The 16,408-nt window shown below is 32.9% G+C and overlaps 1 protein-coding gene across 1 annotated transcript; it reads right to left on the reverse strand.

Annotated features, from left to right (window-relative positions):
* Nucleotides 1-12,133: 12,133 nt before the first annotated feature.
* LOC21385975 (nucleotide-sugar uncharacterized transporter 1) lies at nt 12,134-16,113 on the reverse strand. Its single transcript, XM_024170646.1, has 7 exons — nt 15,781-16,113; nt 14,530-14,681; nt 14,239-14,444; nt 14,052-14,145; nt 13,308-13,474; nt 13,009-13,179; nt 12,134-12,631 (listed from the first exon to the last, which is right to left on the reverse strand). Exons 1-7 carry the CDS (start codon nt 15,851-15,853, stop codon nt 12,358-12,360), a joined length of 1,137 nt encoding a protein of 378 aa, XP_024026414.1. The 5' UTR covers nt 15,854-16,113; the 3' UTR covers nt 12,134-12,357.
* Between the last annotated feature and the right edge of the window lie 295 nt (nt 16,114-16,408).

The following is a 16,408-nucleotide window of genomic DNA, read 5'->3' on the forward strand; positions in this document are numbered from 1 at the left end:
ATTACTTTTATACCCTTAAATTTTTTGCTTGAATGTTGATGGAGAAAATGATAGTTTAGTAATTTTGCTCACTTTAATGAGTTGTTCCCATTTTCTATCCTATTTTCTGCTCACTTGTGGAAAGAAAAAAAATAATGGGGGCTACATATATTATTTTCCACTTCATTTTATCTACCTTTCTCTTTTTTCTTCTACCAAACAACTTACATTTTTATTTTCTCTCTTAAAAGTCATCCACCTTCTTCCTTCTTTCTATTTTTCTTTCCTACCAAACATACTCTGAAAGTCATCAGAGCCCTTTGGAACTACAGCTAGTCTTTGAAAGTAGTTGCTGCTGTAATTAATGCACCATTATATGTTGGAAAAAAATGGCCTTTCGAAGCATCGTATTGACTATTGTGGTTTAATTTTGAGTGTGGCCCACTCTCTATTAATGATTGGTGAAGGTGGATTTTTATTCGTGATGATATATTTATATATTTAAAATGATACACGAATAAATGAGAAATTGGTACTTAAATTTTTATTAATGATAGGTGAATATGGATTTTTTTTCGAGATGATATATTTATATATTTAAAATGATACACGGATAGATAAATGAGAAATTAACACTTAAATCTTTATTAATGATCGGTGAAGATGGATTTTTGTTCGAGGTGAAATGTTTATATATTTGAAATGATACACAAATAAATGAGAAATTGTGGGACTCAAAACAAAATGAAGAAAAAAAGTGATTGTCTCACTTGGTAAAGAAATCAAGGTCCATTCGTGCTTACGAGTGATTGGCATTTCATTAAGTTGAAAGCATGTAAGCAAAGAATCTCTCTCTTGCGCGTAAGAGCGTGCAAATCACGGAGCCCAAAACTAATTCTGGGATTTAAATCCAGAATTAATTAGTATTTTATTTCAATTTTTGTTGTAAATTCATTTTTGTAATTTCCACTTTATTCTATTTCTCTAATTTCTATATTACACTAGTTGGACTCTACGCACGTGGGGAATAAATAATCGTGTGTTGAGTTTTAACTACAATAAAAAAAATTATAGTAAAACAAACTATATCACATGAATATAAAATCTGAAAAAGGAACTAAAATGAAAAAATAAAATAAAATTTTAAGGCAATGAATCAAAAAAAGGTAATAGAGGAATAAAATAAAGAAACAAATAAGTTTTATAGCAAAACAAACTAAAATAGAAAAAAAAAATAAAGTTTTAGGGAAAAATTTTAAAAATGAGTCAAAAAAGGACCAAAATAAAGAAATATATAAATTTTAGGGTAAAAGAAACTAAAACGGCAAAAAATTATAATTTTCAGGGAAAAATAAAAATAAAGGTAAAAAAGGCTCAAAAATAAAGCTTTAATACAAAATGGACCAAGATAAAAAAAATAAAGTGTAAAGTTTCATGGCAAAATTTTTTTTTGAAAAAAAAAAGTCAAAAAAAGATCAAAACGAGAAAATAAATAAGCTTTAGGATAAAAAGAATCAAAACAATGAAAACAAAATTAGAACTAAAATAAAAAGGGTAAAAATGGACTAAAATAAATAAATAAATAAATTTTAAGGTAAATAAATAAGTTTTTCCGATTGAAATTTCCTTTCTTCAAGGGATTATTGGTATTCATTAGCTCATGCATTTCCTTTCTCTCTGTTTTTTTTTTCTCTTTCTTTCTTCTTGCGTTTCTCTTCTCCACAATTAGTGCTGAAACTTTAGACGGACAGCCCGTGACCACTCAAAAAAACCAAACTTGTGCCCATTACCCGAGCCCACCCGAGGCCGACCACCACCTTGAATGGGCTTCGGGCACGTCTTAGCTACCAGAAGCCCAATCGGGCAGCCCGAGCCTGCCCAGGCTGGCCGAATTTTTTTATATATTTTATAATATATATATAATATTATTTATTAATTGTATTTGTATATAAATAATTATTAAGATATTTATTGTAAAAATTATATAAGAACTATAATTAACATTAAAATCACAAGTTTTTAAAAAAATTGTGAGAGATTTGAGAGATTAGGAGAGATTGAGAGAAATTGAGAGAAATTGAGAGAAATTGAGAGAGATTGAGATAAATTGAAAGAGATTGAGAGAGTTTGAGTGAGGAAAATGTTTGGGGGATGGTGGGGTATTTATATGGAAATTTTTGGGTTAAAGAAATTTTTTTTCCCCCAAATTCAGATTCAACGGCTATTTTTTTGTCAACGGCGGGGGGGGGTCGGGCCGGAATGGGGAACGGGAAAAAAAAAAAACGGGGGGTCGGGTTCGGGCCGAAATGGGCAACGGTAAAAAAAAAAAAAGAGCCGTTAGTGGTCGGGCTTTCAGGCGGCGGTTCGGGTCATGCGCCAACGGTCAAAAAACTTGCCGTTGATCAAGCTGCGGCCTTCTGGCAATTCAGGCCGGAGGGGAGAAAATAAAAAAAAAATTTAAGAGTTCGACAGTCGGGGGCTTTCATCAGTAGCGGGCTTCAGCGACTCTAACTTTTCTCGGGTAGACGGAGTCCAAAAACTTGCTTGAACAGGCGGCCTTGTGGGCCTACCCATCGAGCCTGAAAAATTCGGGCTTCGGGCAGGCCCACCGACTCAAAGTTCCATCATTGTCCACAATCATCAATCGACATAGGCATCTCTTCCTTAGGTCTTCATTCGGCACACTCATAACCCCAATAGAAAAGCTTATTTTATCTCTATCATCTATATATATATATGTATATATAATATCATATCACAAGCTTCAAGAATTTCTATTAGATCAAGGAACCGGTCAGATCTTTCATTTGGGTGAGTTCTCGATCTTATTTATCCACAACCACATATTTGTATGTGTATTTTGTATGTAATATATTTGTTTGGCAAAAGTTGTTGTCCATGATTTGTTTTGTTAGTTTTCTTTTGTTTTCTTTTTCTCTTAATACATGACTGTTATTAGTTAAACTTGTTAGTTTATCAATCTATTTTAAAAGTTTAAGTTAAAAGCTTAAGCTATCGGGAGGTGAGCCAATAATAATTTTTATATTTTAACATTCTCCCTCACATGTAGGCTGGACAATGAGCAATCGTATGGGTAAATTAATTAGAAAATCCAACACGTAAATATTTAAGCTCAAAATATATTAAAAACCCAACACATGATGACAATTTAAATGTGGATAAAGAGTGTAATTACAAGAGTTTGAACTCAAAATCTCTCGCTTTGATACCATATTAATTTACTAATTCATCCCAAAAACTTAAGTTAAAAGCTTAGGCTATTGGGAAGTAAACTAATAATAGTTTTTATACTTTAATACTAACTTTATTTTCTAATGTATATATCAACCAAAAGTCTTATGTGTATGGAGATATATGTATTGTCTAGATCCTGGAATGTTTACAAAAAAATAAATGTGTTTTGTTATTTATATGAATTTAATGAGAAATGATTTTAACTTTACGAAAGTTTGCTCTCACGAATTTCATGAACGGTTTATAGTAATTTTTTTAATCAAAATTCTTAGTATTACATGACATGGTCAAAAAGAAAGCACAAAATTACTTCCTCCCAATTTATTATGTCCCTCCACTTCATTTGTTTTTTATCCTCACTCTCACAAACTTTCCCTCTTTTTCTCAGTCCATTTTCATTCCTCTGCTTCAAGTCATCTTCCCCTTTCCAACCTCTTTGTCCACCATTAATTAACAACTGAAAGCTCCATTATAAGGTAATCTTGATATCTTTTTATTTTATTTTTTATTTTTTAAAGTGATCTTTTCCTTTTATTTTAGATAACATTTTGATATTTTTTCTAGCAAAAAAAGATAAAATAGTTGGATTTCTTTTTTTTTTTTCCTTTTTTCATTTATGTTTTTAGGAAAACATATTAACTTCCATTAATCTATTAGCATTTATATTAAATTTTCAGAACATGATATGAATAAATATGAGAATAGACGATGCTAATAATATGATTTTTATGTAGTTTATTTATTTTTTATTTATAGTTGGACAAAATAGTCGAGATTATATCTATAATTATTAGAATCAATTTACAATTTACTTGATAGTAAAAATGGAAAAATATGACAAATGCCCCTTAAATAGTACTATTAAGAATTTTTAAATCCCAATATTAGCCTTATGACTTTTGCCCATTTGAACTAAAACAAGTCAAATGCCCAACATGTCTAATACCAAAATCATTCTTAATGGTCAAAAAGTAGATTATCACAGGAAAATTACCGGTCACCGTCGGAGACAATCTCCGGCTACCACGCTGGTTGCCGATGGGTCTCTGATGACGATCATAATTTAATAAATTATGTTCATAATATGTTAAATTACTGCCGTCGACGGGTCACCATCGACAATCATAATTTGATAGATATATTAAACTGTATAATTTCTCTTTCTAAAAACTGTGTTGCTAGTTATTTATGTCTTTAATTAATAGTTTTTTTTTTCAATTGGAAAATTTGAATTTATTACTCTGTTAAAGTTGGTCTTTATTTTTTTTTTCTGGGGTTATCTTAGTGGATGCCTATGATTAAAAAAGAATCCATTGTTTACTATCATGCATACGTATATGTCTGCATTTACATATATATAACGTATATGTCTGCATTTACATATATATAACGTATATGTCTGCATTTACATATATATATATATATATATTATACTTTGGCCTCTGTTTTTTCTTTTCAATATCGATCGTGAAAACTTTTAAGAATTTAGTTGGCAATTTGTTGGCATTGCTATAAAAATTTAAAAACAGGTACATTGGTAACTTGTGCTTATGAAAAAAATTAGAGGCGATTTTGGTTGCTTGATTACTTCGAATATGGAATGTTTTTTGGAATGTTTTTATTGATGGAAATCATGGAAAGCACTGTATGATTCTGTATTTGGAATGGTTGACAAATCTGAATTAATGAAAGAGGAAAACTAATCACGTAGAGTATCAAGCTTGGTTTATTGCTTGGTGATAATATATATATATATATATATTCCTTGTACGTGAAGTGGTTTTTGGCTTGATTGATGAATGATTTAGAAGGTGATGTACATGAAGCAAATATGGAGCTGATTGGTTTGACTTTTGGTGGTTAATGATGGGCTCTATGTATGAAAAGAATCCTTAGAGGAGAAGTTGCTTTATTTAGGGTGATTTTGGTGAAAGAATAGATGGGACTATAGACCAATTTAGAGCGTATATATTTGGTTTGTAGCCATGAACGTGGGAGAGCTTTTGAATGATATATTCTGCAGCAAAAGGCTGCTTTGATGCTCATTGAGTGAAAAAAACAAAAAAGTGATTCTTTGGGAGAAGAATGATACCTCCTTCTGGGAATCAAAAACAGGTATCAGTATCACCCCTTTTGAGCGGGTGAGTTCTCCAGAAAAGAAAGCTTAGGAAAGGAAATTTTCAGAGATAGGAGGAGAAAAAGGAAGATAGAAATTCTATTTCATTCATTCGTTGATTCTTTCTCAGCAACCAACTCCCCTTTTAGCTTGCCTCTGGCGGTGCTAAGGGCGTTGATAACAGAATTCAGTTACAAAAATCCTTAACAGAATCCAACTCAGTAAAATAAGAAAATAGAAATAGCAATATTCCAAATCATGGCTTTCCTAGAATATAATCCTTGTATTTCCCTGGAATCTTCGTGGGCCTCACTGCCTTGATGTTATTCTGGGCCTCCTCCTGGGCTGTGGAAGCTGGCAGGCCCTGCTCAGGTGGTCTCGTAGGCAGAATTGGGTCTGAGGTCGTATCAAAGAATGTATTGCTTTCGGGAGAAAGTTTTTAAAGACGAGTAGTGCTCGCTGGACAAAACCACTAAGAGGATTCTCCATAGCGGCGACAGCATCAATGAATGAGTCTTTGAGTGTGTAAGACCGATTGGTGTTTGTAATCTCTTTATCTTAGTAGATTGTTCACTGCCTGTACGTGGCCCCGCAGAGTAGGTATGCGTACCGAACTGCGATATCATTTCTGGTGTCTTTTATGTTTTCGCATTACTTTTCTGCACTTATAATTTGTTGCTGCTGAATAAAAAAAATGTATCTATTTACACGTACCTGTCATCAGTGTTACAACTAGTGTTATAACAATCTTTGTGATACCGACCGAAAAACAGACCTAACAAAAACGATTGTTTGCTTTACAATAAAAAATAAAAAAAACCCATATCAGATCACACTCCAGATGATGAATTGCCTTGGACATCTTCTCTGATGAATTGCTTAAGATCATGGTTTGGATTTCCTTTTGATCTTTTGTATGTATGTATGCATTTTTTTTTTTTAATGCTTGTAGGTATTCATGAAAAGTATGACCAATAAGTGTGTGTATATACTTATATATATATATATATAGATATTATAGTATGTCTTTTTATATGCATACAATCGTCCATTTAATATTATTATTTATTGTAGTTCTAATATTTTTTCCTGATTAATCATCTGAACAGATTTCCTAAACATCAAGTAAATATAAAATCGGTTCCTCGAACATCAAGTGTAGATCATCAACATCGATCAATCATATTAATGGGGCGTGGAAAACTGCCACGGAGGCTAATACCAAAGGAGAGAGCACGAAGAATAACATTAGAAAGGGCACATTTAGAACTCGTTTTAAAATAATTTTATTTTTTGTATGAAAATGAAAATGAAAACGTTTTCAATCTCAAACATAAATCATTTTTGAAAATGCGTTTAGTAGTTTTATCAAAATATTATTTTTAGTGTAAAAAAACCCATTAATGTCTCTCTTTGCTCGAGAGAAGAGAAAATGAAAACAAAAAATGAAAAACGATTTAATCATTTTTTATTTTTTTTTTCATTTTACACTAAACTAAAAAATCGTTTTCATTTCTTTTTTTGTCTTTATTGCGTCAAACGCCATTTTAAAATCGTTTTTATTTTTTCTTTTTTGAAAAATGTGAAAAATAAAAACGGGATCAATTCTAAACATGACTAAAAAGACATCATCTACGACACCACAAACCAACTCTCTGATCATCCTCATCAACATCATTATCATCATTATCATTATCATGATCATCAAGTACATGCCGTTGATCAGCCTCTTGATCAGTACTATTCACCTGGCCAAAGCAGCCTCACGAAGTGGAGAGCATAATCGCCAATAGTGCTCGGCTTACAAAGCTAAAAATAAAAGCTAAGGGCGTTGATAACAGAATTCAGTTACAAAAATCCTTAACAGAATCCAACTCAGTAAAATAAGAAAATAGAAATAGCAATATTCCAAATCATGGCTTTCCTAGAATATAATCCTTGTATTTCCCTGGAATCTTCGTGGGCCTCACTGCCTTGATGTTATTCTGGGCCTCCTCCTGGGCTGTGGAAGCTGGCAGGCCCTGCTCAGGTGGTCTCGTAGGCAGAATTGGGTCTGAGGTCGTATCAAAGAATGTATTGCTTTCGGGAGAAAGTTTTTAAAGACGAGTAGTGCTCGCTGGACAAAACCACTAAGAGGATTCTCCATAGCGGCGACAGCATCAATGAATGAGTCTTTGAGTGTGTAAGACCGATTGGTGTTTGTAATCTCTTTATCTTAGTAGATTGTTCACTGCCTGTACGTGGCCCCGCAGAGTAGGTATGCGTACCGAACTGCGATATCATTTCTGGTGTCTTTTATGTTTTCGCATTACTTTTCTGCACTTATAATTTGTTGCTGCTGAATAAAAAAAATGTATCTATTTACACGTACCTGTCATCAGTGTTACAACTAGTGTTATAACAATCTTTGTGATACCGACCGAAAAACAGACCTAACAAAAACGATTGTTTGCTTTACAATAAAAAATAAAAAAAACCCATATCAGATCACACTCCAGATGATGAATTGCCTTGGACATCTTCTCTGATGAATTGCTTAAGATCATGGTTTGGATTTCCTTTTGATCTTTTGTATGTATGTATGCATTTTTTTTTTTTAATGCTTGTAGGTATTCATGAAAAGTATGACCAATAAGTGTGTGTATATACTTATATATATATATATATAGATATTATAGTATGTCTTTTTATATGCATACAATCGTCCATTTAATATTATTATTTATTGTAGTTCTAATATTTTTTCCTGATTAATCATCTGAACAGATTTCCTAAACATCAAGTAAATATAAAATCGGTTCCTCGAACATCAAGTGTAGATCATCAACATCGATCAATCATATTAATGGGGCGTGGAAAACTGCCACGGAGGCTAATACCAAAGGAGAGAGCACGAAGAATAACATTAGAAAGGGCACATTTAGAACTCGTTTTAAAATAATTTTATTTTTTGTATGAAAATGAAAATGAAAACGTTTTCAATCTCAAACATAAATCATTTTTGAAAATGCGTTTAGTAGTTTTATCAAAATATTATTTTTAGTGTAAAAAAACCCATTAATGTCTCTCTTTGCTCGAGAGAAGAGAAAATGAAAACAAAAAATGAAAAACGATTTAATCATTTTTTATTTTTTTTTTCATTTTACACTAAACTAAAAAATCGTTTTCATTTCTTTTTTTGTCTTTATTGCGTCAAACGCCATTTTAAAATCGTTTTTATTTTTTCTTTTTTGAAAAATGTGAAAAATAAAAACGGGATCAATTCTAAACATGACTAAAAAGACATCATCTACGACACCACAAACCAACTCTCTGATCATCCTCATCAACATCATTATCATCATTATCATTATCATGATCATCAAGTACATGCCGTTGATCAGCCTCTTGATCAGTACTATTCACCTGGCCAAAGCAGCCTCACGAAGTGGAGAGCATAATCGCCAATAGTGCTCGGCTTACAAAGCTAAAAATAAAAGAATAAAAAAATAAAAAAATAAAAAAATAAAAAAATAAAACTCGTCTCTAAAAAAGATTTAGAAATCTTCGACTTGAAAACTCAAATTTAAAAATTTTTAAAAAATATTACATTTCAATTAAAATTAAAAATTTAAATTTATGAAGTGAAACACCTAAAAAGATCATGATGCTCAATTATGGCACTGGTCAATATCATCATCATTATAATGATCAATTTGACTTGTTATGGGACAATCGGATTGATGGATTCACTTGGACAACAGAATCAGTTATACGTCAACAACCACTGGACGGATCGTTACAATAATAACATGATGATCATGTGCATGACACCGCATGATAAGTACTACTGTGATATAGATCATTATCATCACAATCATCAGTTTGGTAGTATCTTGATGGATCATCATATGGGTACCTCCTTCCAAACGTTGTCCGATTATCATTATAACTATAACAATAATCATATGGATATATATATATATATGGATATATACATATATTTGTAGTGACGTGACATAATTCACGTTAAAAAATGTATTAAAATTTTACATTAACAGGAGATATTAGTATGTTCTACTTAATAATATGAGAATAATTTTCTCTTCAACTTAATTTTGTTAAGTTATTTTAAGCTCAAAGTTCATAGGCTCTACTTCTTGCATTAATTTGCAATAGGATCTCCTTTTGGTTTAGGTAAAGCTTTTATTTGATTAGCAAGAGTCTCTCATGTGTTGGTTTGAGGCAAAAACATGTATTACATTGCGACGTGTATATATATATATATACATACGTTTTTTGTCCTACATAGGTCGTTACCACACTAGGAGAGTAATCCATTTCAAATTCTCTCATTAACTTCACCAAAAACTAATTTCCAATCATGAAAAAAATCAAGTCTGGTTTAGTTTTATGTCCCCTTCATTTACATGAAAATAAAGTTTTTTTTTTTTTTTTTTTTTTTTAAGATTTCTCAAACGCGTGAGAAAATCAATCAACTTTTCAAATTTGCATTTGCAAAAGATGGAGGGCCACAAATAAAGTTTGGTATAAAAAATGGTGAAAAATTCTGTTTTATAGAAGCATATTTAGGCGCGATCTCTTTCAACCTGCAGATTGACATAAACGACATAAAATTATAGATAACCATATTCCTGCAGCACTTGGTTTACAAACACGTCAATGCCTTGGAGACCTTTACATGAAAGAAAATAGAGGAATGATTTTGTGGAGGAAAATGGAATTTTAGATTGTTTAGTAGAGAAGAAATGAGGAATAAAGGAAAATAAAAATTTATGGGACCCACCAATTTTTTATCCTTCTAACTTTGGGAAGAAAAGAGGAGGAAAAAAATTTGATAAAAAAATGAGATGTAAAATAATAATTTTAACCTTCACCATTCATCATATTTTTATTTGTATTGGGGTATTATTATAAAATGCCTTAAATTTGACATTTTCTTTTCACTTTTCTCTCTCTTCTACCAAATAACATGAGAGAAAATTATTTTACTTCCTTCACCTAAGTATTTTACTTATCTTTCCGTCATCTTTTCTATCCATCCTACCAAACATAGCATTAAGAGGTCACAAAGCTATCATATAATCTCTCTTTTACATAATAGTCTGTTCTTTCACATCTATAATAATACTCTCAATGTTACAACAAACTCACTCATCATTAAACCTACATGGGTGGATGTTTAAACTATTGCCATGTTAATTAATGATAAGAGATTGCATCCACCAATGTTAAAATGAGAACTCACATGTCACGTGAATTGATACATAAAAATTAGGATTTGAGTTGGTTTCCCTAACATTACTCGTACCACAAAACCTACAAAGTTGACGATTCTTTTGCCATCGTTTTTCATAGCTAATCCAAGATCTGCAAAAAATCATCAAAAGTTAACAACATATTCACAGAAGACGATGTAACAAGAATGGCCAACTCCACCACTAAAAACTTAGCGATGCTGGAATGAGAATGGTAATGGTAATGGTAATGGTATGGAATAGAATTGAATGAAAAGTTGAGTTTTTTGTTTGGTTAGAACTTTGCCCTACCATTTCCCAAATACTTTTCGATTCATGACCTTCTTTTCTTCCTTTAAAATCAAATCAACGGGGGCATAATTCTTACAAAATAGCACAAAACTAAAGATAAAGATTGAGGGCACATTTCTAATCTTCTCTATAATAATTAGCAACCTAAAAGCAGCCCCAACAACGAGACCAAACAGGCCCTTCGCATCCTTGCACTACTATGTAATTGGTATACTAGTTGACTTCAGAATTTAGAATTCCCATTTTACGTATTGCCTTGGTACTAAGATTTTCTATGTTTTTCTACTCCTCTCTAGTTTGTCCCCAAAGACAAGGTCTAATACTTTTGTTGCTTTCAAATGATCATAAGCTTTATTCAGAATTAAGGTTGTCATAAGAACATCCACTATTGTTTTGTGCAACTTTTGATTTTTACAGAAATGGACTTGTCAAAGATCAAGAAGTTCTTTGTGACAGTTTTGAGGATATTTTTGTTTGGTTAAAAGACTTTCAGAGGCTATTTCTGGGGCAAACAACAAATAAGAAGTTTCCAGTTGACCTTTGGAGTTGTGAGATAGTTTTCTTTTCATTTTTGAATGCATATGGATATTTTATCAACAAATGTAGTTAAATTTACTTGAGAATACTAATTTGGAGTCGAAATAACCAGCTTGCAGTGAATAAGGTGTTGGGTTAAGTCCCCATCAACAGTCAAATATCTGGTTCCTTTGCAAACGATGTTCAGAATCAACCGTTTAGATCAAGAACAGCGTCAAAGGGATCGAAAACAGCTAATTCACATAAAACTATCGAACCGGCCCAACCACCAACCAGAGCTGTATGCATTATAGCATTATATAGAAATCGATCGGCCGGCTAAGAAACAAGCCTTTAGATGTCCGGGATCGAAAACAGCTAATTCACATAGAACTATCGAACCGGCCCAACCACCAACCAGAGCTGTATGCATTATATAGAAATCGATCGGCCGGCTAAGAAACAAGCCTTTAGATGTCATCCACTCTCGCAAATCGAAAACTAGTATCAGAAAATTTTTACGGAGAATCTAAATAGAACCTGTTCCTTCATAGTAAACTATAAAATTTCAGTTGTACATGAGCCTAGAAACAACAATAACTACATAGAATCTGCTTACAAGTTACATCAGCTTACTCTTCCAAAATACCAAAGGGTTAAACTGGAAAGAAAGATCAGAAGCAAATATTATACGCAACAATTAAATGCAATGCCTAAGTTCATATGTACAATGCTCAATTCAGTGTCAATTAATAAAATAAAAACTTAGGCCCTCCACAGAATCTACAATGCTCAATTCATTGTGGTATTGACACAAATATATAGGGCACTAATTTCATAATTAGATTAGAAAATTTTAGTCTAAAAACAATTAAGTGAAACATTGCTCCAAGTTAGTGATTTTAGTTTTTATTTTCTCACGCCCGAGACCAAACAATGGTTTTAGACAGATTCTCTACCGTAGTTCCCATCATGGGCACCACTGTTTTCTTTACTAAGCTTAGACTTTGGCAGCGAAGAGGCTTGTCGAGACGATGCTTTGGTCGACTGCTGCTTTAAATTGAGGTAAGTGTAGACAGTCATACCAGCAATAGCTGTAAATGCGCCACAGATGCTTGTTGTGCCAGGATTGGAACCAAAGAGGTAATAGTTTCCGAGAAGAATGACGCACGTTTTGAACTGGCCAAGAACAACGTGGGAGACTGCAGATGTAGCCCTGTAACATTGACAGAAGAAATTAAGAACTAGGGAGGAAATGAGAATCAAACAACCGTCCAACATAGGATTTAGCATGATATTCTTTTTGGGGAAAAAAATTTAAATCGAATATGGGATACATGAAAAGAAACTTCCGGTCATCATTGATTGACGGAAGATTAGCAACAACTGTTGCAACCATGAAATCTTCAGACTACTTAGATAATAGGTACTAACAAGTAACAATATGTCAAAATGTTCCAAGACGGTAAAACATGCCACGCCAAATTGCAAGTGTGACTGAAAAACTTCATAGATCTGAACTTGATTATATAGAACAATTTTAAAAGATGTTATACAAGCTTGATCCAATAGAATGTACATAAACACACATACCCAAGTGCCAAAGCGCCTGACCACTGAAGCAAGAAACCAAGAAAGGCTGACGTGACAATCGCCGATGTGTTAATTAAGTTCCAATTAAAGGAGAGGACACCGGGCGGGTCTAACCAAGGTATTAACGCAACCAGGAAAAACAAGGTGATTGGTGTTGTCTTCCACATTAGCCTGTCCAACAATTCATCTTAATTAGAAAACAGAAACCACAACTAGTGTTAGGATATCCGCATTAATAATACTTCTAAATAACTTTAGCATTAATAACTAGAGAAAAGGTTATTATGTGAAATGCATACGCTAAAGCCGTCCAGTTCTCCTGCTGTTGTAAACTGGACCAGAGGATCTTGTTGACCGCACTCGGCACTATCCATGCTAATGCTACACAAGCGCCAAAAAGATGGAACTGTAGATCTGTTACCGTCGCAACAGCGACACCTATAGATACTACTGTAAGTGCTAGAACCTGAAAGATTTAAAGGTAATGACTCAATATACAAAAGAAGAAGAAATGCCATTTCATTATTGGTAGCACATAGCTGCTCGTTAACAGCGTAAAACGAAAACCATAACAAGGGAAACAAGATTTATAACTAAGTGAACTTAAATATAACCATGACCTTATGTTCAAAGGATTACTTTAGCATCATAACCAAAGGAACAATAGAAAATTCAAAAATTGATACACGAGGAAAGTGCTTTAATGATTCAGGTAAAACTTCTAGGCATTTATGTTTATAAAGTCTAGAGTTTCCATTAAGTATATGTTTCAGTGTGTTTACAAAACATGTAAACAACTCAACTTGAACTTCTTCCATTCCAGGTCACCAAATCTCGTAGGAATATGAAAGTTTTGTTTTCTCAGATAAAGCATATTTCTTTAGGTTCACAAATAGTTGAAGCATGACAGAGATTAAGCAATAGTTTAACAAAAGACACAATCAATAGAGACATTGACAGAAGCAGTTATACGCACAAAAAAAACACAGAAAAACAAAAAAAGGGACGAAAAGAAAAAAGTGTGGTGAGATAGAAGCAAATACCTTGGAGAAAGAAACTTTCTTTTTATACAACAAAAATTCGGCCAGAACAATTGATGGGGTGACTGCAATCTTAGACATCTGATAAAAACCAACGCTGAAGATGCACGTACAATTGCACACATATGTTAATTTCAGCATACCAAAGTGAGATATTTCATCAATGAAAATAGAAATGAAAAAATCGCACCTATTATACTTTAAGCTAACATTAGCAAGGCCAGTAGACAGAGCCATAACAAAACCAAGAGCAAACAAAGTAGATGAACGGGTCGGCTTTGAGGGAGAGGCAGGGAGAATAGAAAATGCATTTAGGACTGCCATCAATAGCCAGCTTACAACATAATGAATGAATGTGAGGAGTATAGGAAACTGGAATCCAACATTCTTAAGCACCTGAAGAAACAAATAAAACCGAGCAAATGACCAACTGGCAAGCCACCATTTTTCGATTAAGCGAGATGTAGTTTAGGTTACAAACCAATTTATTCATGAAAATAATGCCAACAGCAACCACAAAATTGAAGGTAAGAGCGGCAGCAGGACCACATAATCGTTGCTGCTGGCGTCTTGCACCTTCCAATGAGCGAAGCTCATTGAAGAGTGAGGCTCGTAAGTCTTCGAGAGCTCTTCCTGTAAGGACCAAAGTAGAAAGGCGAATCATGTGGTGAATCATGTGATGAGGAAACTGAGGTCAATATTTGCAAGAATCATTTTAATAATCTATAATCATAAATAGATTGCCACTTCATTATATTATGAGAACATGAAAGAATTTGAAAAGGTCAACTAGAGAAATTACACTAGATCAAAGTATATTTAAAATTATAGCTACCATAGTCAGCAGAACGGCTTATATATTTAGCTCCAAGAGTTATTATCATCTTGAAATTCACTTTTAGGTAAAATAGGATTGATCCATTGTCAAAACTACGTCAGAAAAAACGTTTAACTTTAAAAGGATAAAAGGGGTAGTACTTTACAAAGAAAGAACAAAGATAAGAGAGCCTAATACCTACAAATTCCGTATATAAATATCTGCACAACCAATGATTAATAATTAAATTTGATCAAATGAAACCAACAAAAAATTAGCTTTTTGGAGCTTAAAAAAAAAAAAAGTTGACCTCTTGGTCTAGTGGCCCTGGGGTTTTGGGTTTGGGGGATGCGGTTCAATTCCGTGTTGTATAAAAAAAATTTGCAAATATCAAACAAAAAGGCAAGGTTCCTTCAAATTCTAAACAGATATTGCTCATACAAAATGTATAAACTTCATAAAAAGTTCAAACAAACTAATTTTCAAACCATTCAAAAGCAATAGAGATCGCCCAAAAAAAAATACGAATTAACTAAAAACTGTTTTTGACTCTTAATCATCTTAAGGCATCTTTCAGACCCAGATCAACAAAAACAGGGAAATCTTCATAGCTAAAGAAAATGAAAATACCCAAGAAAACCTCACATTGTGAATTAATTAAGCTTGTGCAACAAAAGTTATGCACAAAACCGAAATGACCCAAATGATGTATTAAGCTTTCTACCAAAACAAAATGATGGATTAAGCTTGTGCAACAAAACAACCACAAACTCAGATAACCCAAATGATGAATTAAGCTTGTGAAACAAAATACCCACAAATCCAAATGAACAAAAAAAATACGAACTTGAAAACAAAAAAAACGAAAAAAAAAAAGAAGTAAATAATGTTAATGAGTTATAATAATAACAGTACCTCTTTCACCGGCATCACTGTCTTTGCGCTTGAGAATCTTCCTAACATCTTTCCTTATTAAGAAATGAAACATTGTACATCTACAAAAGCATTCCCTTTCACTCTCTCCCCACTCTAAATCACTTTTTATTGCTTATTAACCCCAAAAAAAATCACTTTCTGGGTTTTTTTCTCTCTTTTTCTTTTTTGCTTCTAAAAACCCAGCTATAATGGAGAATGGAAGCTAGAAAGAAGAGAGAGAAAGAGTAAAGAGAGAAGAAGAAGAAGAACAGTGAAAATGGAGAAGAACAGTAAGAATGGAGAAGAAAGAACTCAAGCCCAGTGGAAATCCAAATAGAGAGTCTTCTTTTTATTTTTTACATTTTTAAGTTAAACTACCGTTTGGGGAAAACAGGGTACAGGACAAATAAATTTTATTGTATTTATTTATTTATTTATTTTGCTTTCCGACATAGCACAAAAGAGATATTTTTCTGAGTGAAAAAAAGTTTTTTGGAGCTCCAAGACAAAGAGAGAGAGAAAAGGGGAGTCGCCACGTGGGCTAATGTGAGCGGCGATGGCGGAAAATTGAAGATGTCGGGAGTGAAGTGAGAGAAAGGCTTGAGCAAATCACGCTGTGACAGAGAGA

This window comes from Morus notabilis, unplaced genomic scaffold (genome assembly GCF_000414095.1).
Source record: "Morus notabilis unplaced genomic scaffold, ASM41409v2 Scaffold1662, whole genome shotgun sequence".
Taxonomy (NCBI): domain Eukaryota; kingdom Viridiplantae; phylum Streptophyta; class Magnoliopsida; order Rosales; family Moraceae; genus Morus; species Morus notabilis.